This window comes from Nyctibius grandis, chromosome 3 (genome assembly GCF_013368605.1).
Source record: "Nyctibius grandis isolate bNycGra1 chromosome 3, bNycGra1.pri, whole genome shotgun sequence".
NCBI lineage: Eukaryota > Metazoa > Chordata > Aves > Nyctibiiformes > Nyctibiidae > Nyctibius > Nyctibius grandis.
Genome location: NC_090660.1, coordinates 95,111,672 through 95,136,684, shown reverse-complemented (window position 1 = coordinate 95,136,684; position 25,013 = coordinate 95,111,672). Strand labels below are relative to the sequence as shown.

Below are 25,013 nucleotides of genomic sequence, written 5' to 3'. Positions count from 1 at the left end.
GTTAGATCAAACCCTAAATATCATTTACCATTATTTTGGGGTAGTTAAAGACCCTTGAAAGAAAACTGAAAAAAAAAATCACATTTACTATCATTACTGTTCAAGGGCCAGTAAGAAAGAATAAGAAGGGCCTACAAGGAAGCTGGAGAGGGACTTTTTACGAGGGCATGTAGTGCTAGGATGAGGGGGAACGGTTTTAAACTGAAAGGGGGTAGATTTAGATTAGATATTAGGAAGAAATTCTTTACCATAAGAGTGGTGAGACACTGGCACAGGTTGCCCAGAGAAGCTGTGGCTGCCCCCTCCCTGGAAGTGTTCAAGGCCAGGTTGGATGAGGCTTTGAGCAACCTGGTGCAGTGGAAAGGTGTCCCTGCCCATGGCAGGGGGGTTGGAACTAGATGATCTTTAAGGTCCCTTCCAACCCAAACCATTCTATGATTCTATGAAAACAACAGCCATGTGCACTTGATAGCACTTTTGCACTGTCATGAACTATAGGGGAATAACTTATTGATACTGCAAAAGACTGCTACAGTAGCTCATAGCTCTTTTGAATGATGTCCAGTTCTTTAACTTCTTATCATTTTTGGGGGAAGGTTGCCAAACACTATATACTCCATTAATATAACATGCTGGATAAACAGAAAAGAAAGGTAATGTTAAATAGTGATGAGGAAAATATGGAAGTAAAATTGAATCAAAAATTAAAATAAAATGATGTATTGTAGCTATGGGGAAATTTCAGAAAAGATACACCCATGTTTGCTGAGGAGGCAGGTGTGCTTTAGAGAAAAACAGCTGGCTTGAAGTACAGGAGAGGTGAAGGATTTGCCTGTGGCTTGTGGAGCTGATTCTTCGCCACATGCTGGGCTACTGACAAGACAGGCAATGGGCACAAACTGAAACATGGGAGGCTCCCCCTGAACATCAGGAAAACCTTTTTTCACTATGAGGCTGATGAAGCACTGGCACAGGTTGCCCAGAGAGGCTGTGGAGTCTCCATCCTTGGAGATACTCAAGGCTGTCTGGACATAGTCCAGGGCAACTGGCTCTAGGTGACCCTGCTTGAGCAGAGGTGTTGGACCAGTTGACCTCCGGAGGTCCCTTCCCACCTCAACCCTTCTGTGATTCAGAAATTCACTCCTTCTCCTCACAAGACACTTGCCCGTTGGCTGCAGGTGTGCCGTGCCGGCCAGGAGTGCTGGCAGCAGTCACTAGCCTGAGCTACCCCTGGTGCCATCAAGGCGCTCCACGCCTTGGCGAAGCGGGGGGCCACCCCTCCCACGGCCTCCTCCCCATCTGCAGCGTTCCTCTCGGCCCCCGGCCCGCCCTGGCGCTCCTCTCCCGCCTCCTGCCAAGCTGGGGCCACCCGTCAGCCCAGCGGGGACCGAGCGGGGAGGAACAAAGTTTGCGGGCGGTGCCTGCGGGCCGGCCCGCCGCTCTCGGCCGCGCCGTGTCCCGGTCCTGCCTCCGGCGCGCTGGGTATTTACAGCCGCCCGCGGCCGGGCCGCCCCGCCGGCGACGCTCGCACCACGGTCGCCGGTGCCCCCTCCCTTCCCGCCCCGGTGACTTACGCCGCCAGCTGACGGCTTACCCCGCTGATAGGCGGCCCCGTGCTCGCTGGGGCGGCCCGCCCCGCCGGGAGCAGCGGCGCCGGCTGAGGCAGCGGGGCAGAGCCGCGCAGAGGAGCGGGGCAGAGCCGGGCAGAAGAGCTGGTCAGAGCGGAGCTCCGCGGCGCCCAGGCCGCCCAGCGCTCCCTGCCGCCCTCAGCCCCCGCGGCACGGAGCACCCCCGGAGGGCTCCGCGCCGCTCCGCCGCTGTCCCCGCTCCGCGCCGCCCGCCGCCAAGACGCCGCGCTTCTTGTACCGCGCCAAAGGCGGGTGCCGCTCGGCCAAGATGGGCCGGCAGACGGCGGCCGGCGGGCGCAGCATGCAGCGGTCGCAGAGCCGGAGCAGCCTCTCCGCCTCCTTCGAGGCGCTTGCGGTCTACTTCCCCTGCATGAACTCCCTGGAGGAGGAAGACGGAGGTGAGGGGCCGTGGAGGGCCGGGGTCGGGGCCGGGGCAGGCGGCGGGTGTGCGCGGGGAGGGGCCCCCGCCCGGGGTCCCGCGGGTCGCTCCCGGGGATGGGGCGGGTCCGGCAGGGGCACCCCGGGAGGGCCGGGGGTCGGGCGGCCCTGTCCCCCCGGCAGGCAGGCGGGCGGCGGCGGTGCGGAGCGCGGGGCGCGGCGCGGGGACGCGGCTCCCGGAGAGTTACTTCTGTTACTGGTGACAGTGCTTGTGACTGGGGAGTGCGGTGTGATTTAAAATATGGTGTTTGTCACCACGTTGGAAATGAAGGCATTAGCTAAGCTTTAGTTACGTTGAAAAAAAATGGGCTAGAGAGTCTTTTCGGTTTCTGCTCATTCGTAAGGGAAACAAATCACACTTCCTCATGGGCTGTTTTCTCTCAGTACATGGACCCGCTAAGGTATCTCTTGTACATTATTACAACCTAATTTACAAAGAACAATGAAACACTGGCCCTGTTTAACTTCTTAGGAACATCAGTGTGGGTAGAAGGCTATGCGTACAAGTAGACCTTGCAGGTCTCACACACAGTCTCTACTCATAAAAGTAAGTCTAGCCAGTAAAGTGCTTGTGTAGTTTCCATATATTTGTTGCAGGACCAGAACTTTACATAACAAAAGAAAAGAGATGCAGTGTATTTTCTGTATAACTGTGACAAAAACCAAACCAAACAAAACCTAAGCTAACTATCAAAAAACCTGAAAAATAAAAAGTTCCAGTTACTATTCGGAATGTGTGTAACAAATGTGTATGTATAGTTAAGGATGCGACCAAACCCTACCCAGGACAGAACTTGAGTTTCATGAGCTTGTTTTGAAAACACTGGTTTTGTAAAGAAAATAATCTGGTGTGTTTAAATATGTTTACATATGGAAGGAATTTACAGTCTTCCTAGTGTTTATCAGAATGAATTCAAGGTTTTTAATTTCATAATCATCTGTTGAGCATATTGCACCTTCAATAGATTTGAGCAATATCAAATTAAGATATCAGTATTTGTACAATGCTCCTAGGCAAACATGTATCAGCTATGTATGCACACCATTCATAATCTGTATTTAAAATATCTGCATATACGTATATCACCTTCCACATCTCAGGCGGAGAGTTCAATGGTGAATGTTTGTACCCAATCTTCACACACCTTGATTTAATGTTTCATGTGCAGCAGTCCCTGAAATCTCTTCTCCAAATCTTCTTTCCTTTTCTGATGCGAATGCCAAGGTGTGATCCCTCGCCTTTCCCCTGGACCCTACTCTGGGGCTGGCCAGGTCCCCCCTTTCGGTAGAAAACAGGGAGATGCTTCGTGGGGTGAAATGTGCTGTCCTTCAGTACCCTCATCTGTGCCCTGCTTTGAACAATGAAGTGAACTGCCAGATATTGCCAGTAGACTACAGGGTGGGCCTCAGAGGGCATTTTTAATCTTTTGACATGCTAATAAACACTATGGCTGAAAACACACTTTTTTTAAACACTGAAAATATAATAAATTATGCTAAACATGCTGAGGTATTCTTTAAAAGATTTTTTGCTCTGTCATTCCAGATTAGTTGTCTTTTCAGTCCTGGTTATTAGTTACAATAATTGCATTAATCCTGTGTGAAATCAGAGTATTGATTTGTTTTGTTCTGATCTGTTTTCTTTACTTGTCTAGGGAACACTTAACTTATTCCTCAGTTGAGATCTGTCTATATTTAAAACTGTTCACTGGTTCAAAGAAATATGAAATATATGGAAGTCAGTAGAGGAATGTCTGTTAATTTAAGGTAATTGTAACAATTTATTTACTTTGTGCTGGCAAGTTATTTAAACAGAAGTGTTAAAAGAATGTACACTGATTTTTTTACCTGTTGTGTTGATTGACGTTATCTGATCCCATTTAGATGTAGGCTACACTTGAAAATGCATTTCATGTAATTCCAATGAAAAAATAGACATATAATTGCTGTGCAGTTTTTATGGAGCTGAGTTTCTGCTACCTGAGATTTCAGACATACCAGGTTACAGAGGGAGTGGCAGGCATGACAGCTAAACTCTTTTCCCAAGTGCTGTCACTGAGAGTAGAAGGAAAAAAATGCGATGTTTTTTTTTCATGGCAAGTCACCTCTGCACTCAAATTGGAATTTGTTGTCTTCCGAGTGCTTCTATGCAATTATATTTATGTACCACCAGTGTCCTTAAGTGGATGTGGTACATGCACTCCCATGTTCACATACTTAATGCTCTTTTACAGTTGAATCTGAAAAAGAGAGATGTTGAACCCACTTATCCATCCTTAAGTTATCCATCCTTAAGATGTAGTTATTTCTGCGTATGATGAATAGGTTAAAAAAAGGTAACCTGCTACAGGTTACAAAAGCAGCGTGGCCAGCAAGTCAAGGGAGGTGATTCTCCCCCTCTACTCCGCTCTCATGAGACCCCACCTAGAGCACTGCATCCAGCTCTGGGGCCCCCAACAGAAGAAGGACATGGAGCTGTTGGAGCGAGTCCAGAGGAGGGCCACGAAGATGATCAGAGGGCTGGAGCCCCTCTGCTCTGAAGAGAGGCTGAGAGAGCTGGGGCTGTTCAGCTTGGAGAAGAGAAGGCTCCGGGGAGACCTTCTCGCAGCTTTCAGTACCTAAAGGAGGTACTTTCCTACAGGAAAGCGTGAGAGGGACTTTTTACAAGGGCGTGTAGTGACAGGACGAGGGGGAACGGCTTTAAATGGAAAGAGGGTAGATTTAGATTAGATATTAGGAAGAAATTCTTTACCATAAGAGTGGTGAGACACTGGCACAGGCTGCCCAGAGAAGCTGTGGCTGCCCCCTCCCTGGCAGTGTTCAAGGCCAGATTGGATGGGGCTTTGAGCAACCTGGTCTAGTGGAAAGGTGTCCCTGCCCATGGCAGGGGGGTTGGAACTAGATGATCTTTAAGGTCCCTTCCAACCCAAATCATTCTATGATTCTATGATACAGGGGTGCTTTTACATTTCCCACTCAACCACATTTTTAATACAAATAGAAAATCTGACCTGTTGAGGCATTTATTTGTAATACTCTCTTGAAGACTTTTGTTCATTAACTGCTGAAATAAAAATACTGGTCCAAAGGTATATCCTTGGGTATGAAAGAATATGAGTACTGTGTCAAGTTCAGAAGTAACTGAATAGTAGGTAACTCAATACAACATACTAATAAGAATAATTTTAGAAACTATTTTTGAACACGATGACTGAGAAGATCCATTTGAGTGTCAGTTGATCAAAGAAGGAGATTTCTTAAGCTCTGGTATCCAAGCTGTAATGTACTGGAGAAGCGGGCTGTGGAAAGGCTGCAGTTTTCTAGTTGGTAGTCATGAACTTGCCATGGGTAGGCTTGAACTTGCCATGGTCAGCCAGATTTACAACCCAGGGAACTGATATTCACTCTAGCATTTCCTACGTGCTGATCAGTTAGATAAGTCCTTCAAGTTTATTCACATTCATTATTTTTAAAGGAGTTTATTATTCTTAGCTGTTTCTAGCAAAAGGTATTGAAAAATCATTTTTTTCATCATCAGTTTATTTCTGGCATGTGTGCATATGCACACACAGAACTAACATGTCATATGGTACCAGAGCAAATTACCTACGTTATTGAAGTGTCAAGTTTATTAAAGAGTGTCTTTTATATTTTTTGTTAGATTCATTGATGATGAAGTGTACAGCCTGCATAGTAAAGTGAGAACTGGCATCAAATAATGCTTCGAACAGATTTAAATTATGTGGAAATTGTTGAAAAAGTGTGGGGACAGAGGGCAAATCAGTACCTATCTGAATGCTCTTGCAGCATCCCAAGCCTCACGTTTTGTCTGAAAACCTGGCTTTGTTGAAATTAAAGGAAATTTTGTCATTAAATTCAAAAGATCAGGGAATTTCCAATGTAATTGTGTGTGGCATCCTTTGAGATGTCTGTGTAGTCATAGTGCAAAATTTTATGCACATAATGTATTTAAAAGTAGTGATAAGAGTTTAGTAAACTTTCCTGTGGACAACTGGAAAATATAGTAGAGCAAGTGAATTCTTATCTACAAGAAGGTTACTGGAGAAGAATTACAGTTATCCAGCATGCACTGAGAAGAGGAGATGCTCAGATTGCATGTGGTCACTAGAAAGCCTACATCTATTTTTATGAGTGGGACTGTTAACTTGGTGCTTCCTCAAATTACACCATGTGTATTGTTTGCTGTAATAACTTTGCGCTACAATTCCCTTTTTATACTCTATTTACATTCACTTCTGATTTGCATTTACACTGAGGTGTTGATGAGGTTGCCAGGAGCGCAGCTATGGAACCGCTAGTCATGGCAAGATCTGTGTGCAGATCTATGCCCTCCAAAAGGGAGTATGTTTCAATTTAATGTCTTCTTTTGCCAAAGTTTTTGGGTGGTAGTGAAGCTATGAGATTCACAGGGAAAGTCAAATGCTTTGCAGGTGCTGAAGACAATTCAAGAGATAATTTATGATAATTTAAGACATAAATTAATTCAGAAAGAACTGGAAAGCATCTTGGTCTCCCAGTATGTTAGAAAAACAAAAGGCAATTGGGAAAAAAAAAAATCCATGGAATGTTCTTCAGCCCAAGACAATCATGCCAAAAATAGCAAGAATTAGTTGTGTTAGCTGAGGAGAAGATACATTACAGTTTTGCATATTGATGCCTACCGAAAGAAGTATCTGAGTTTTGCTGCAGGAGTTCAGTAGGAGTAGAAGCACGTTATACACTCCTGTCACCTGGCTGGTAACTATCTGGGAAACTTGCTCGAGGGGTTGTTCAATCCCACACAGATAACAGCAGGAGTGTTGCCATTGATGCTAGTGAGTGAAGGATTGGGACATACTTCAGTGTATGCGGCACCGCTCAGTTGAGCACTGTTACTGGCTTCAGTGGCATTTCTCACCGATTAATCCTTTGCTTATTAGTAGAGCTGGAATAAAGCTTGGCAGTTCCTGGATGCTGTTCCTCTGGTTAGGCCGCCAGATCCCACCGTCCCTCTGGAGGTCCCAGTAGACAATAACAAGAAGACAATAATTTAACTAGAAATAGAAAATGGGGGAAGTAGTAACAATAAATTCATTAACACCGTAATTATTAAAGCGAAGAGAATCTGCACATGAAGTGGTTATGCTTTAAAATTATCCTCTTAAAAAGAATGAAGTAATAGTAGGAGTATCAGGCAATGAAGAAAATTAGTATAACTACATCTTCTTGGGGGAGTTGGCCTACTTTTTGGCCTTGGTGGTAAAGATGACCTTGTTTACATGGAATGTTCATAGGCAGAGCCACGGTGGAATTTGCAAGAAGGGTATACTGCCCTGTGGCAGGGTATCCACTGTAAAAGATGAAGCTTTAAAGACCTTGGCTTGGTGGATGCTAACACGTCAGAGGTTGCCTGCTGTCCATCTAATGTAACAGTGGGGTGGCTCATCTTAGAGGATAAAAATCACTCTGAAGACAGAATCTGTACAACATTTAAGTTTATGGTCAATAATTTTTTGTGTTTGCTGCTCGGGCTCTGCTCAGGGGCTGAGCTGAGTCAGCCTGTCCGTCAGTGCGGTAGGGCTGGGTCTCTCCCACTTCCGCAGCTCCTTAGGCTGACTCCAGGGTGGAGACCGTACAGAAGTCATTCCCAGCCGTTTGCATCTCTCTCTCCAGGCCCAAGTGTTTTTACCAATCAGGTACTATACTGATGAATGAGATGTAGATGCCAAGATGGATAAGACCTTTTAAAAAGGAAGCATAGAAAAGCTGTACAGTTGCTGGCAAAGTAAAGAGTGTAACTTAAAAGAACATACATGTATTCTGGGAAACAGCTGGAAAATCAACAGAGAAAAGTAGAAGAGACTGCAGGAGGACTGACATTCAAAGTAAAACATACTTCAATCTGACCATATGATGGAAATACCCAACAGAGTTTTAAAGCTGTATTTCTCATATTTGTTGTATTTCTCTTCTGAGCTGCTAGTTACACTGCAACATGTACCTGAATAGATAACAGCTAACAGAGGTATGGCTGTAACAGCAGCAGTGAAGCTACAGTGTATGACAGGTGTCATCTCTGGTGGTACCTACATAAACCTGAAAAAAACTGTCTCACTTATATCTACATGCTGTAATTGTCATTTTTCAATGGCAAGGTCAACAGTGTAGTCAGAGCAGCTGCACGCTGTGTTGCCATTGTTTTAATTGGAGAAGTAGATGTTTAACAGCAGTAGTTTGAAAATGGGTCATTACAGTGTGAAATTTGCTCAGTTTTGGGAACTGTGGTTATTTAAATAATGATACTTGCATAGTATCATTTCTCATCTTAGACAAAGCTAGGAGGAAGAACTGTTTCTAATTTGTGTAATCTCAGTAGCCATCGAACTACTTGGCACCACCTATCACATTAAGCCCTAACAGAGGATGTTGAATGGTTTCAACACACTTGCTACATCATTCAAAAATGCTGCACAGATCTGTCTGATAGTGTATGTAATGACCCTAGCTATTCTAAAAATAACAAAGATTGGGTTACAGAATGCTGTTACCATCATTATTGCATATTTAGAAAGTATCTCTCAACTCATATTATACAAAAATAAAAAGGCAATTCTGAGCTCCTCAATATACACGCTCTTCACTGTTTAAGAAGTTTTAATCTGCTCTTGGCACTGCATGGAATAATTGTTATTAATAAGTGCATAAGAACACTGTACATCCAGAAAATTGAATGTATGTATAAACATAAAAATATTAGCACTCAAAACTGCAGCGATGGTTTCTTTTTACTTAAGATGGTCATCCTTTGTCATTGGCAAAATCAAAGACTGGGTTTAAAGATTTCTTGTGGTGAAGATGTGCACCTACTTCGTGATTCCTTATGTAAATGCTATATAAAATTAGAATGCAATTCCACAAAATAGCTTGCTCTATTTTTTCAGGATTTTAATAGCTTGGAGATGAGACTGATTTCCCACTGCTTTGCACTTTTTGTAGTCGTGCAGATTGTTGTGCAGGGTGTACAAAGTGGGTATAAAATGCTACCATTCTGTTTTGACACATGCACAAAATACGCACAAAGTCAGACCTATTATATTTGAATGATAAGAGCATCTGTCTGTGTGGGGATCGCAACTGGTCTAAATGAGGGTTCCTGAAGAACTGTTCATTCAGGTCACTTGGCATGTGGGACATACAGCTGTGGGCTGCAAAGCTACGTGCTGCTTCATTGTCATATCTCTGCATTCAGTTTTACAGCAATGGTACAAGGCTTTTGGCAGGTGCATCCTCTGACCATGCTTAGAAAACCGATGGTCTTACCAGTAACAGAAACAGAGACTTCTGCAGAAGTGCTGGCAAGGCCTGAGTGGCTGTGTGCAGTTGTGTTCCTGATCCACATCTCTCTGTCACGAGTTGTGCATTTCTAAATACGAGTAATGAGGATAAAGTATTAATTCTGCATTTGATGTCTGCTGGTTTTATATTGCATCAGAACTAAGCTTTTTTTTTTAATTCCATATTTGAGCCACTTAGTGTGCAATAGGATTTTTCCAAATTAGATTCAAACCTTTATGGATCTCCGGTTAGATTGGCTAGCCAAGGGGTAGTTTACTAGCTCAGTAAATCTCAGTATAGCTTTTGGCTTGGAAATACATCTTACACAAATTTGAAGAAAACATTCCTTCTTGGCCTTGCAGTCATACATCTGAAAAAGACAGCATAAACATAATAGACATGTTTTGATCTCTCTTGGGCCAAATAGGTGTTTAAAAAAGATAAAAGCCATTTTATTTTCTTACTATGTATTACAATCAAGATCTGTAATCAACATCTGTAAAACAAATTATCTAACCAGAAGTCTGCATAGCCAGTTTGTTGTTATATAGTCAGAGCCAAGTAACCAAGAGAAGTGGAAATCACATCAGTGCTAACACCTCTTATCCAGACATCTGTCGTTATATTGTTTTGCTTCCCTGGGATGGTTCCCAATCTTTTGTCTGTCTGTTATCAGAGGTAAATTCTTTGTCAAGGCAATGGCCAAGCCGCAAACCTCCATGCTGTAGTTCTGTATGTACTTAATTGGGATTTCGAGGGAGTGTTACGTAGCACACGTACTGAAAATGAGCTCTAAGTTGTTGGAGATGACTATTTGTCCTTTTTATATGTTACACGTTCAATAGTGATTCTGAATAATAACACAGGGTATACAGGAATTTTAGGAACATTAAGTAATTACCATATATGTGGGAAAACAGCTCTTGTTAACAACTCAGGCTTCTAAAACTGTTTCAAAAACTTTTGGGATCATAAGTGTTGAAGAGCTTAAACTGATGGATGCCCCACGCAGACAAAAGCAGTTTCTATTGTCTGATGCTCTTAAGAATTTGCTGAAGGGTCATTTAGGACTGAAGAATGGGCATCAGCACAGCAGTGAAATTAAAGTGGCAGAATACAACTTTAAACACATTAAGAAGTGGGAGAGAATAAGGAGCAGGTGCCTGCCTTAAACCACAGCATTGCTTGGGAGCAGCATGTGGTAAACTGACTTCACATCATGTGGCCACAGCAAGCTGGAGCAATCTTTCCCAGATTGAATGTACGACCAGCCTTGCCATGAAAGGGAAGTGAAATGCAGACAAAAGGATGCTGCGATTTGGCCAAAACTTAATATCCCAGGAACAACCGAGATTCGTAATGGCTACCTCTTGAGTCCTGTATGAAGGGATTCATCAAGAATGGAATTGGATGCCATTCCCATCCCAGTCCAATTTTCTCAAGTGTTTTACGTTCAGGTATTCATGGGAGCAGGAACTGGAACACAGGTCTTCCCTTCTTCCTTACAAGTGCAAAGTAAGGGAACGTCCCTAGTTATGGGAATGCCCTGCAAATGCTCTTTTTGGGCTTCATAAATGCTGACAGCATGCACCATGAAAAAACTTCATCAGAAGGATTGTAACACACTTCCTAAGCTGGTGGTTAGCACTGGTCTCCAAGACTCAGAATCACAGAATCAATCAGGTTGGAAGAGACCTCTGGGATCATCGAGTCCAACCATTGCCCTGACACTACCATGTCAACTAGACCATGGCACTAAGTGCCATGTCCAGTCTTTTTTTAAACACATCCAGAGATGGTGACTCCACCACCTCCCTGGGCAGCCCGTTCCAATGTCTAATGACCCTTTCTGAGAAGAAATTCTTCCTAAAGTCCAACCTGAACCTCCCCTGGTGAAGCTTGAGGCTATGTCCTCTTGTCCTATCGCTAGTTGCCTGGGAGGCCGACTCCCACTCCGCTACAACCTCCCTTCAGGTAGTTGTAGACTGCAATAAGGTCACCTCGGAGCCTCCTCTTCTCCAGGCTAAACAATCCCAGCTCCCTCGGCCGTTCCTCATAGGTCATACCCTCCAGACCGTTCACTTGATCGCCCTCCTCTGGACTCGCTCCAACACCTCAACATCTTTCTTGAAGTGCAGGGCCCAGAAGTGGACACAGTATTCAAGGTGCGGCTTCTGTACTGGTGCCGAGTACAGAGGGACGATCACTTCCCTAGACCGGCTGGCTACACTATTCTTCATAGTGTCCAGGATGCCATTGGCCTTCTTGGCCACCTGGGCACTCTGCTGGCTCATGTTTAGCCGGCTGTCGATCAGCACCCCCAGGTCTCTTTCCACCAAGCCACTTTCTAACCACTCTTCCCCCAGCCTGTAGTGCTGCATGGGGTTGTTGTGGCCGAAGTGTAAGACCCGGCACTTGTTCTTGTTGAACCTCATGCCGTTGGTCTTGGCCCATCTATCTAACCTGTCCAGATCCCTCTGTAGGGCCTTCCTACCCTCCAGCAGATCGACACTCCCACCCAGCTTGGTGTCGTCTGCAAATTTACTGAGGGTGCACTCAATCCCTACTTCTAGATCATCTATAAAGATATTAAATAGCACCGGCCCCAGAACTGGGCCCTGGGGAACACCGCTAGTGACCGGCCGCCAGTTGGACTTTTCCCCATTCACCACCACTCTCTGGGCTCAGCCATCCAGCCAGTTTTTAACCCATTGAAGAGTCCACCCGTCCAAGCCCCAGGCAGCCAGTTTGTCTAGGAGGATGCTGTGGGAGACAGTGTCGAATGCCTTACTGAAGTCTAGATAGACTACATCCACAGCCCTGCCCTCATCTACTAAGCGGGTCACTTTGTCATAGAAGGAGATCAGGTTGGTCAAGCAGGACCTGCCTTTCATGAATCCATGTTGTCTGTCCCTGATGCCCCGATTGTCCTGCATGTGCCATGTAATGGCACTCAGGATGATCTGTTCCATCACCTTGCCTGGCACCGAGGTCAGGCTGACAGGCCTATAGTTCCCTGAATCATCCTTCCGACCCTTCTTGTAGATGGGCATTACGTTTGCTAATTTCCAGTCAGCTGGAACTTCTCCAGTTAACCAGGACTGCCGGTAGACTGCCCATCTTGGTGAGATGGGCTCAAAGCTTCTCAAACTGAGGTGACAGTGGAATCTGGGTTTCGCAAATCCTGCTTAATTTACTAAATCCTAATCTATGTCTGCTGCTTGGAGTCTGTGGGTGACACAAGAAAAGAAACAACTCAACTGTGGTTCCCAGCAGTTCTTCAACAAGAGCTAAACGCCTCGTTCAATGCAGCCAAAACCTGGGCTGTTCCAAACATAGAACTGTGTGGCTGCAAGGGAATTTGAGACCTACGTTGTCCCCATTTTCTTCGGTAGGATCAAATGTTCTTAGACTGTCTCTGATAGTTTTATCTAGCCTGTTCTTAACATGCCCAGAGCAGATCTCTAAATACATAAAGAGCTTTACTCTTGAAAAATGGTCACTTAAAGGCAGTTCATTCTCTTTGTGGATCTGACTCCTGAGTTCAGACCTTTTTGGTGAGGTGGGGAGAGCAGAGAAGAGGCACCTCAAGCACTTGAGTGTCTTTTGGAAGCCACAGTTCCGCTGTACTCAGTACAAGTCCTACCAAGAGATCACATACCACCTGGGGACTGGCATAGCCAGTCTGCCTCTGCCTGCACCAGCGATGTCCTCTCGGGGGTCTCTGTGCTTGGTGGTGAGCAGTTGTTGGAAGCTCTCACTGAGAGCGAGCTGAGAGCTCTCGCTCTCCCCACTGGAGGCAGATTTCATCTGGCTAGATCTCAGGTCGTGAAGGGTAATCTGTTGCATTCACTGCAGTTTTCAACTTGTCCTCATCTGATATTGAAGATCGTATCAGTAGTTTTGCACCCCTAATTTGCAAGTGATTTGCACTCCAAGTTGTGGGAACAAATAATTTCATGTGTAATTTAGAAAATGTAGTCTGTGGAGTCTATTTGCAGTAAACATAGTAGTTAAATTACCAGTGTGATTAACTGTGAGAATGAGTGTGCTTTCATAAATGCTAAAGCAATTATTTCTGGTAATTTATTCCACTCCTTACAATATGGCCACAAGAATCTGAACGAGTGTTTTTTCAGATGATATATTCCATATTTTGTGATGGGGACTTGAGAGAAGTAGGGCAATTAGATTATACTAAGCTTGGAGAACATTTTCAATGTTCTTTATTAGAGTTTAGAATTGTGAGTAAAATGATTTTCTAGTGTAGATTGGTCAGCACATACTTAGCAACAAAGTACACTACTAGATTCTCTTGTTTCCACATCCTTTCATTTAGTAGGATTAAAAACAACGTGCATGAAGTGAGTGTATATGTATAAATACTTTATGATTATAAAACCAACCCCCATTTTTACAGCAACACCAGTTACATCCTTACTTCTGTGCATTCCCAAGTTATTCGTCTAGCTAGAGATAGCATCACCTCACTTGGGCTCATTCAACTGTGTGTTTGTTTTCACAAATGTTTTGGGAAATGATCTGTCTTAAAAAGAACAACATTAAAACATATTGTTGGTTTGTTCCTTTTGGGCTGGGTCCACTACAGAATGCAGCCACACAATTAGTTGAATCAGCACAAGTGAGGAGGTTTCAGTTTCTAGGCAGGGATGAGGGAAAACAGTTTGGATTTACTGGAGTGGTACTGTACTGGTACAGACGTTCCACCATACAGCTTGGAAGTATGGCACCAAAGGCAGTTTCTTTGAGTTGAGCAACTACTTTGCATTTTCATTGCTACTTTCAGCCTTTTAAGTATTTTAATGCTGGATTTATGAAAAACAAATTATGGATTATATAAATACTGTCTTTACTTTTCAGTTGTTTGAGGAATTGTGGGATTATATTTTATTACATTTTTCTAGGGACCAATGTATTGCTAGGATGTGGGCAATCGAGTGTAGGTATTTCTCATGCATATTATTACATACTAGTTTAGCCAAGCTTAATGTGAAAGGATATCCATCTCTGAAGCAGTAGCTCAGGATACATGTCTGTGAACTGGGGCTTCTTCTGACTTCTATTCTAAGTTGTCGTTTTGCTGTTACATCTTCAGTTCTTATTTCAAGAAGCATCAACATCATGATTAGGAGTCTTAATGCTGAAAGGTCAGATCTCTCTCTTTTGGGACCACCAGAGAGCTCTGCCTGTTTCTGTTGAAAACTGGAAAATAGTTATTTACGTAGCCTCCTTTCAGCCCCCCTTAAATTCAATGTTAAGATCAAAATCATTACTGTTTACCACCCACACTTACACAAAAGTTGGATATACTCCCTTGCAGTGTTTAAGGCCAGATTGGATGAGGCTTTGAGCAAGCTGGTCTAGTGGAAAGGTGTCCCTACCTGTGGCAGGGGGGTTGGAACTAGATAATCTTTAAGGTTCCTTCCAACCCAAACCCTTCTATGATTCTATGATTCTATGATACTATGCATACCTGACTTTCATGCTGTATCAAAGATGTATCTTCCTAGCTGTTGGCCTGTCTTCATGTGAACCAGAGCACTTATTTCAGATGTAATAAATGAGGGAAAGTAAAAATACTTAAAAATAAGATTCAGAGAGATGCTAAGAACAGCTGGTGAAACACATGTGCCTCTATGAAGACTTGAATGGCAATTGCATCAGTTCTGCCTTGATTTTTCAGTAAATTGATGTGCAAGAGATGTGTTGATTTTTTTCTGTGAGTGTTCTGCTAGAGTAAGGCTAGCAGCCATTCAGAGCCATTCAGCCATTCAGCAGCCGGAAGGCTGTGCAGCCATTCAGAGAGACCTGGACAGGCTGGAGAGTTGGGCAGGGAGAAATTTAATGAAATATAACAAGGGCAGGTGTAGAGTCCTGCATCTGGGCAAGAACAACCCCATGTACCAGTACAAGTTGGGGGCAGACCTGTTGGAGAGCAGCGTAGGGGAAAGGGACCTGGGGGTCCTAGTGGACAGCAGGATGACCATGAGCCAGCAGTGTGCCCTTGTGGCGAAGAAGGCCAATGGCATCCTGGGGTGTATTAGAAGGGGTGTGGTCAGCAGGTCGAGAGAGGTTCTCCTCCCCCTCTACTCTGCCCTGGTGAGGCCGCATCTGGAGTATTGTGTCCAGTTCTGGGCCCCTCAGTCAAGAAGGACAGGGAACTGCTAGAGAGAGTCCAGCGCAGAGCCACGAAGATGATTAAGGGAGTGGAACATCTCCCTTATGAGGAGAGGCTGAGGGAGCTGGGTCTCTTTAGCTTGGAGAAGAGGAGACTGAGGGGTGACCTCATTAATGTTTATAATATGTAAGGGCAAGTGTCAAGAGGATGGAGCCAGGCTCTTCTCAGTGACATCCATTGACAGGACAAGGGCAATGGGTGCAAGCTGGAACACAGGAGGTTCCACGTAAATATGAGGAAAACTTCTTACGGTGAGGGTGACTGAACACTGGAACAGGCTGCCCAGAGAGGTTGTGGAGTCTCCTTCTCTGGAGACATTCAAAACCCACCTGGACGCGTTCCTGTGTGATGTGGTCTAGGTAATCCTGCCCCGGCAGGGGGATTGGACTAGATGATCTTTCGAGGTCCCTTCCAATCCCTAACATTCTGTGATTCTGTGATTCTGTAAAGGCATACGGACTTATAATTCTAATTCAGAAAAAAATCTGCCTTACTAATTTATAGAAGTTAGTATATACTCCTTCACTTATTGCATATTCAAACTCATACTCATCCCAAACCCCAAAATCTTTGAAAGATATGATAAGAAAAGTTGAAGTATCATGCAGGATGGAGATGTTCTGTTAAATTTGCATGAGAGAATTCATGTTTGCAACAATGAACCGAGAATGACCGCCATTCAACAAGGCTGAACAAAACTGAATGCTTACGAATCAAAAGAGCTCTTACAATGGAAGAGCAATATCCTGTAACAACACTTTAATGAAAAGAGCATGGGGCTTCAAGAGTTGTGTGCCTTTCACATGGCACTGTGACACAGTGTACCTTTTCTAAAACACTATAGCACTTTTTTTTCAGGCAATTTTGTGGGAATATTTCTTTGATATGAGTGATTAGATTTTAGAACAACTCTGGACCAGTGTTGGAAGTCAGCTGCCAGCTTTCATTAGTTTAATATAAATAATAAAACCATCAGACACTTGGAACAGTACAACCCAATAGAAATGAAATTATTGACTTCTTCCATTCATTTTTCATATGTCATGTTAGCCTTGTGTCTTTTTTATTTGTATTTATTGCACTAGATATCGATGGGCATTTTCAGAAGTAGTTTTGACGTAGTAAAAAAATTATTTCACTCTGTTGGGTACTAAATTCATGTGGGTAGCTGAAGTTCTAGAGCAAGATTATTACTTCTGTTATTTTTTATACACTGATTAAAAATTATCGTCTTAAGAAAGCACAGAAGACTTGTAATAAGCGGTATGCTTTGAACCATTCATGATACTGCTATAGAAATGTCTCACTACTGCTAAATATTGCAATTCTATTAAATCTTTCTTGACAAGGGACCAGTGGGTTTTCAAGGTGGTTTGGATATCTATTTCCCACTTCACTAAAATTGCCATGTTCTTTATCTGATATCCGTCCTGACTGGAGGGCCTGCGGTATGTTCCTGGGAGACTTCAACCCACACTGTAGCCTGTAGGACAGAAGGACTCTGAGTGGGGACACTGAAATTGACGCCCTCTCCTATTCCCTATCTGAGGGTGCAGGTCCTCTAAGGCAGGCCCTGTGCTCACACCTCCTCCTCAGGGTTTGAGAGTCCTTGTCCCAGGACAGTCCCCTCCCTTCATCATTTTCTTTCTCAAATCCCTAGAGCTTCACCCACCCCACGGGTCCAGCAGTTCTTCTGCCGTCTGGTGTGTGATGAGCCAGAGGTGGTAAAAGGGTAGCAGAGGCTACCAACAACTGCAGATGAGGATGAGTCCCTAGATATCCTAGCATCTTGGATATTACTCTACCCTCATAGTATCACTATTTAAGAATTCTTGTATCATTTGATGTCATGTACATTTAGAGTTATTGCTCTTTTATGATATTAGCAGTATATCACACATCACTGTGCTGAAGTCAGGGGGTTTATCCATTGAACAGATAAAAGGAATTGGAATACAGAATTCCCTGCACCATTGCAGGGAACAGCATTTTAAATCAGAAATGACACGGACTGTCTGTCTTATTCATGAAAGAAAACTGAGGCTTCAGTCCCACTCAGTTCTTTTTTTTTTTGGTGGTACTTTCAGTATATCTTCCAGCTGAGGTCTTGATCAAAATTCCTACACTAAAATGCTACTGTATTAAGTTTTGAGTATTTCTTCCCTTGTCTGATACCTAGCTGTCTGTCACTGGTGTTTTACAGGCTAAAATTAAACTATGCAGGAAAGTGCAAAAATTGTTACTCTTGGAGGTGGAAATAAGTTTCATATTGTGCATAAAATCAATACCTGTATTTTAAAGTACTAAGTTAAAGCAGCTAGTGAAATGAGAAGAATGTGAATAAAGAAGAAAGAATGGGAGGGGTTCTTGATTTGTTGTTTACTGTCCTCACTAATGGATATCTGTAACTTCATTTAGCAGATAATGACCAAATGTTTTTAAATCAAATAATTCATCTGAATTAGAATGTTCCTCAGACACTGCAGGTTTTGACATAATGGTAACATTTTAATTGAATTCCTAAGAGAGAGGTATTCATCCAGAGAAAACATATTTTAAACACACTAGACTATGGATAGTGTAGATCTGGTTACCGCCATGGGCAGACTTGTGTTGTGTGTATGCTGTCTGCCCTCGGAAAGCAGGTGGTGACAGAACTAAGGTCCTGTAAAAGAGATTTACGATGCTACTTGCCTGTTACTGAAAATGGTAATTTTAAGGTGGAAGATTTGGTACAGGTGAGTAATTCCTGCCACGTGGAGCGGTGGCATGCCGCCCGCAGCATGCCCTGCAGGGCCACCCCGCTGCGGCAGTGCAGTGTGACGGGGGCTTCTCTTTTGTCTCCTCAGAAGCAGGGGGCAAGAAGCTGCGGAGCACCGTCCAGAGGAGCACTGAGACGGGGCTGGCTGTGGAGATGAGGAACTGGATGACCCGTCAGGCCAGCCGCGAGTCGACGGATGGGAGCATGAACAGCTACAGCTCTGAGGGAAAGTAAGCAGTGGTCATTACTGTGGTTACCTCATGTTTCTCCGTGAAAATGGTAGTTAGACAAAAGTGAGGCGAGCGCTGTAGGTCCTGCTAGTCAGAACTCCCTTCACAAGCTAGTGTCATTGATGGACAAGCCTGTCTTCCCCTGAGACCGAAAGAGTCTCCTGTTGTCGGTGCAGGAAGGATGGCGATCGTTTCTGCAGTGCCGTGAGAAAGGCACGTGGTGTGTCAGAGCATCAGCACGTGGTGTGACAGGAGGGGAAGCAGGTGCAGTGCACTAGGGGAAACACAGAAAAGGATGGTTTCTCTTCTGAAAACTCCTCACACATGTCTGTGCTTTGCAGAGCAAAGCATTTCCAGAGCATTTCCAGGTGTCATTCACTGGGCTCAGAAGTTTTTCAAAGATTCTGCTAATTAATCCTGAAGAAATGGTGTGGGCAGAAGTATGGCACTGTCATGTATCACGCTTTTCATAAAAGCCCAAGTTAAAGACTTCTGAGTGGTATGCCCGAGGCGTTGCCCAGAAAAATCTTATTGTGAATAGATTTATTAGTGGTGTTCACAGCACTGGACAATATACCTATACTGGATGATATATCTTACATGTCCAAGTTGATGCACTATGTGCACTTGAGATGGACATTTATTTATGGTTGGTCATTACAAATCTCATTAGTTCTTGTTGCCTTGTAATGGGTCACAGATGATTTATGGCAAGAATTTGATTTTTAAGTTACTTTGGTCATTTGTCACAATGGATTTCAGTTCCATTATTGAATATATGCCATTCACAAAGACATTTTTAGCAAAGTGTTTATAATGAATGCTGATTTTAAGAGGTGCTTTTAAAAATAGTGACCAGTATTCAGTCTAATGTAATAATTTCACTGGATACATTTGACATTCAGCCATTGAGTTAACATTGACTGAGGAGCATGAGCAATTTTATCTTCATGTAACTAAATTACTGATAAGGGCATGTATTAGTGTCTTATTGAACTGGTCTCATATGAATACTACAATAATTAATATATTGGGAAAAGACAGCATGATGGAAAAATATTACTGTGGAAGGTAGACCTTCAACAAGGCTGAATTGCTGCTTGTTGAACACTGAGAAATTTTGAAAATTACAGTAGTTGTTTTGTAATCTTGTCAGTGTAAATAGGTTCTTTGTGAACAGTAGTACCAAAAATATAAATGCTAATGCAAAACATCTAGGAAAAAAAAAAAGGCAAATACAAGTGTATATATTGATTTTTTTCAATATTATTTTTTAGTTTGATTTTCCCTGGTGTGAGGTTGGCTGCAGACAGCCAGTTCAGTGATTTTCTGGATGGACTTGGTCCTGCGCAGCTTGTAGGACGACAGACTTTGGCAACACCATCAATGGGTAAGCATTTACGTCCTATAGATATGATATAATATACTGGGTCTGGTAATTAGAATGTAGAAATTATCTATAATCTAATTCTTTAAATATGGATTTCCCATGTGGTTTTGAACAGCTCAGTTAAGATCAAAGCTATAACCTCAGCAAAAGTTGAACATAATTGTGGATAGTCATTAAGAAACTCAAAAGTAGAAAGATGCTTTGAAAAATTCAGTCTTTTCTCTCTTTTTCTTCAGTTTTCCATCTTTGAAATGTGGCTAATAAGACCAATCCTTTCTCTGAATCACTGGGATAGTATTGAATAAAAATGGGAATTTAGGTACAAAGTATTTGTTATTGCTGTGCTTACAGACTTTTTTATATTCAGAAGTTATCTTTTCATACCTTGGCTTAAACTAGAGGCATAGTGAAGAGATTTCAAGCAGTTTTACAGAGCTGCTTTGTACTAATTGCCTTGCTGCCTTTTTTTATCTGAAATTCTTAAGACAAAGAAAAAAAGAATTTGATTTGAATTGATGGAGGCATGGGAAATGGGAGACAAGATGTTATTGCAGGGTTTCTTAATTGTTTACTGAGGTAAATGGCAGTGAAGAGGATAAGTATTAAATTATCTAATAGTGTTAAAATCCAGATCATACTTATCAGTGGAATGCAGATGATAAAAGTCATCACATTATTCATCCTAGAAATTCCCATAGCTTTTCATATATTTAGGTATTTCTGAATTACAATGCCAGGATTTCTTTTTGTTGTCTAGGAGATATCCAGGTGGGAATGATGGACAAGAAAGGACAACTGGAAGTAGAAATAATCCGAGCCCGTGGCCTTGTTGTAAAACCAGGTTCAAAGACACTGCCAGGTAAGGAAGAAAAATCTTAGCAACAAGAATAGAGCTCTACAAAAAAAAAAACAATTTCTGAGGTTTTACTATTCAGCTTAGGTAAACTCTTAGCAAATTCACATATCAGTAGATTACAGTATTGTACAGTGAAATGCATAATGTATTGAAACGGTATACAAAAATATCAACCCTACTTCAGGAAGACAAAAAAAAAAAATCAAACTGGTGTCTGGGCCACCAGAAGGCACAAAAGTATTTTAGTAATAACAAGTGTGTCCTTGGTTATGGGGTAGAAAGGAAGGTATATACTGAAGATGTGGTATAGGAATGTTAGGGATGAAGAGGGAATCAACAAGAGGTGCAGAATAGCTACCTACTTGAAAAGTAGACCAGTATTTGATACTTACTCGTTATTTTATAATCTGATGTCCTATAACACTATGTGAAAAGGACAATATAATGATATTTTTAGCAAGCTCTTCTGCCAAAATAGAAATCATGTCAGAGTCTTTTCTTCACTGATTTTCACCTTGTAGAAAATTTTAAATTATTAACAATTTAGAGCATTGATCCAAATCTCACCAAAGTCAGTGCAAGTCATTCATTTACTTAACAGGCTTATTTTGTATACTGTACAGTATAGGGATACTATATATATAAATATCTGATTTTTCCAGGTCAAAATCTGAATTGTTTCATGGCAAAAGAGACATATAAAAAGAAATAAAGAAAAAATTATACCAGGGAGAAAAGTAAAGAAAATGCATGGATGCTTTGCATGTAAATAAATGTTAATATTGCTTGTGGAGATTTGTTCATGTAAGTTATATATCCAGTAAAAGGCAGATTTTATCGTATGGTGATGGAACAGTGCATCTGTTATGCAAAAACAATTGTACTACTTCTTTACTTATTGTTCTTTATTTTCTTTCTTCTAAGCACCATATGTAAAGGTGTATCTATTAGAAAATGGAGTCTGCATAGCCAAAAAGAAAACAAAGGTAGCAAGAAAAACGCTGGAACCACTTTATCAGCAACTTCTATCATTTGAAGAAAGTCCCCAAGGAAAAGTTTTACAGGTAATTTGCATCAATATTCTCCTGAATCTGAAAACGTCACCTGTACAGTTTTCACAGAATGGGTTTCAAACTTCCTTTCACGCTTCATTTGGCAAGTTCTGCTATTTCAAATAGTTGTTGAGCAGATATATTAATACTGCAGTAATAACTGTTGGTGAAAGTAGAAAGTGCTGAGCAAAAGTTAGTTGTAGATTATTTTGCTTCTGCTGTGTGTGTGGACTCCTTCTCTCACTGAGCTTTCTTTAGTGTCATGGATAACTGCTCTGTTACTGCCCAGATCATTTCTGTCGCTGCTTCATGATTAGTATATGCAGTATATGCAGAACTAAACTATGTCGGCAGTCAAATATTTCATTCCTTACTGTAATTAAATAAGCAGAGACATTTGACACATCAGATTGAAGCTGTCATCATTTTTGCTGAAACTTTTTTATTTTCTTGTGTTTCCTTTGCTAACAGATAATTGTTTGGGGAGACTATGGACGTATGGATCACAAATCCTTTATGGGAGTGGCACAGATACTTTTAGATGAACTGGACCTGTCCAACATGGTGATTGGGTGGTTCAAACTCTTCCCTCCTTCTTCCCTAGTAGACCCAACTTTAGCTCCTCTCACTAGAAGAGCTTCCCAATCATCTCTTGAAAGTTCAACAGGACCTTCGTATGCTCGCTCATAGCAGCTGTGAAACTGTTGTCATAGCAACCAGCGTTACAAAAAAAAATAAAATTACAGGTCGCAAACCCTGGTAACACTGCATGCTTAATGTTGTGTCTTCTGAGCCTGTTTCTAGGGCTGCAACGCGATCCTGTGTTCTCAAGGAAGTTGCACACATTGTGCCCTACAGAAGGCCCTCAGGTGAAGGACTGAAGTCATGAAGAACTGATAGGTTTGGAGTTCAGGGACACTCAGTTTTGGTCCAATCTGAAGCCATGGACTAAACTAAAAGAATCAATCTGTTTCATGCAACAAAAGTCCTTTTCAATGGCATATCTGTTTTGTTGCTCCCATTTCTTTCTTTATCTGCCCTCCCCTCCTAAAGCTTGGTTATGCCACAGAAATGGAGTTACCCTCCCATGAAGCCATGTTACAAGTCAGTGGATTAGCAGACATTGGAAGAAAAGAATGTAAGGATGCTGTAAAAGTCAACTGTCGTTTGAAACACTTGCTCGAGATCCGAAAACTCTTCATACTGAAAAGGTTCAAGACTTAAAGTGACGGGCTTCATACCTCCAGCTATAGATACAGTGAAACCCCAGGTGTGATGGACTCTCTGAAAAATAAAATTCTGTGGATATACTGTACTGTATGAAATTAAAGAAACTTTTTTGCATGGACACAGATTTAGCTGAACACTTAAATTATTTTCTTGGGGCTGCAACTTGCAAAAAAAAAAGAATAAATCAGCCATTTTCAACAATTTATATTATTTTTAAAAATAAATTTCACTAGTGCATGGTTTTAAAGGGAAGAGAATGCAACAGGGTGATACAAAGACACACCACGTTTATCATTCTTTAAACCAGTCATGGTCTGTATTTTTGCAGACATATATTAAAAATAAAAAATAATTTCTAGCAAATATTTAAAATTCTGTTTATGTGACAAGAAATAAGTGTAATATATTAAATTTATTTAAATGTAAAAGGTACAAGCCTTGTAAAGTTCAACATAATGTGCAAATTGTACACTTCTTTTATCTCCTCCTTTCTCTATCTCTCCTCCCGGTCTCCCTTCTTCCTTTTGCTCTTTTTCCCCTCTACCTCCACGATGATCATCATATTCTAAAATGGCTACCTTTTGACTTATTACTCTCTTATGCCACATGTTTGGTTCAGGGTTGCAGATTGTTCTGCATTTCTGAATTATTTGAGAAAAATATTGTTTAAGAACTTATGTTTTTTCAAGCATGTTGAAAAGGATTTTGCAACATGGCTTGGGAGTACATTAATGTAATTCAGCATGTATTTGATAAAGAAGATATTTGAACTTTTGCAATTTATTGTACAGATGCATGGTAGCTTATTTCATTTTTTTCTCACCTTCAAATTGAATTCAAGGCAAAATACTGGAATCATGTGGCCATTGTAAGATGTCTTCAACAATTTGTTTTCAGCACCAGCATCTTTCATTCAAAGGTTGAATCTATCATTTCTTGAAGGTTTTGGAAAGAGGAAAAATTAAGTAATGGTTGATTTTTATGAAATAAATTTAAACACTTTTATTTGCACTAACCAAATTAATTACTACATTTTGAGATTACAAAGCAGCAAAGGTACGTAACAGTTTCTGCTGTAAAGTTCAATTTCATAAACTACATTTGTGTTGCAAAAGACATAATTAGGTAATATCAGTCTGAAAAATGTCAATCTTTGGTTCATAAAATAGCCTTAAAGAAAGCTTATCAGTACCACTCCGATTGCTATTTGACACCATTACCAGAATCCTTACTGCAGTCAAAGGATCTTCAAAAACCTGTTTTTTGTAGCAGACAGTAACTACCGTTGGGTGGTGCTGCAAGTTCAGGCTTCTGATTAAATTACATTATTTAAAGGGAATGTAACTGGCTAACATTTAATAACAAAATATCCTTTTTTTCTGGGTATTTGTATGCCTTTAATACCTATTTAAGGTTTAATATTGAAACCTTGCAATAATTTTTGAAATACACATTACATTTACCTTTAAGGGACACACGGAATTACTCTGATTTTATTGAAAATCTATTAAAGTTTCCCATTAAGAAATTGTACATGCCTCATAGAGGGCAATAAGTATAACAGTATCACTTAAAATGCCTTTTACTTTGTGCAATATCATATAAATCAAGATTGTGTCTTGTCTTCAGAGTTTATATAATGGATTATTGTTAAGTTAATGGACAGACTGGTAAAATTATATTTATTGAAATAATTTAGACACCTGTCTACCAGCAGCAAATAAATACTACTAACATGCAGTCTACAATATCCCCTAGGATATTAAACAAAAATACATAACCATTTTCCTGATACTGTGAGATATGCTCACACATTCTTGTATGCATAGTCCTATATAAATTATTTCAATTTTACAGTCAAGGACATGACGCATGGAAGGTTTGTACATACTTG

The 25,013-nt window shown here is 41.7% G+C and overlaps 1 protein-coding gene across 42 annotated transcripts in view; it reads left to right on the top strand.

Annotated features, from left to right (window-relative positions):
* RIMS2 (regulating synaptic membrane exocytosis 2) overlaps positions 1-22,579 on the top strand; it is a 531,876-nt gene extending 509,297 nt beyond the window's left edge. For 40 of the 42 annotated variants that reach the window (XM_068395878.1, XM_068395859.1, XM_068395866.1 and 37 more), the window contains 5 exons: positions 18,450-18,591; positions 19,869-19,981; positions 20,739-20,840; positions 21,762-21,901; positions 22,361-22,579. In XM_068395878.1, the coding sequence (XP_068251979.1) occupies positions 18,450-18,591; positions 19,869-19,981; positions 20,739-20,840; positions 21,762-21,901; positions 22,361-22,579 (716 nt within the window). Of the gene's footprint in view, positions 1-1,896; positions 2,027-18,449; positions 18,592-19,868; positions 19,982-20,738; positions 20,841-21,761; positions 21,902-22,360 lie in introns of those variants that run through there. The other 2 variants (XM_068395894.1, XM_068395895.1) reach the window with 2 other exon arrangements.
* Positions 22,580-25,013: the final 2,434 nt, after the last annotated feature.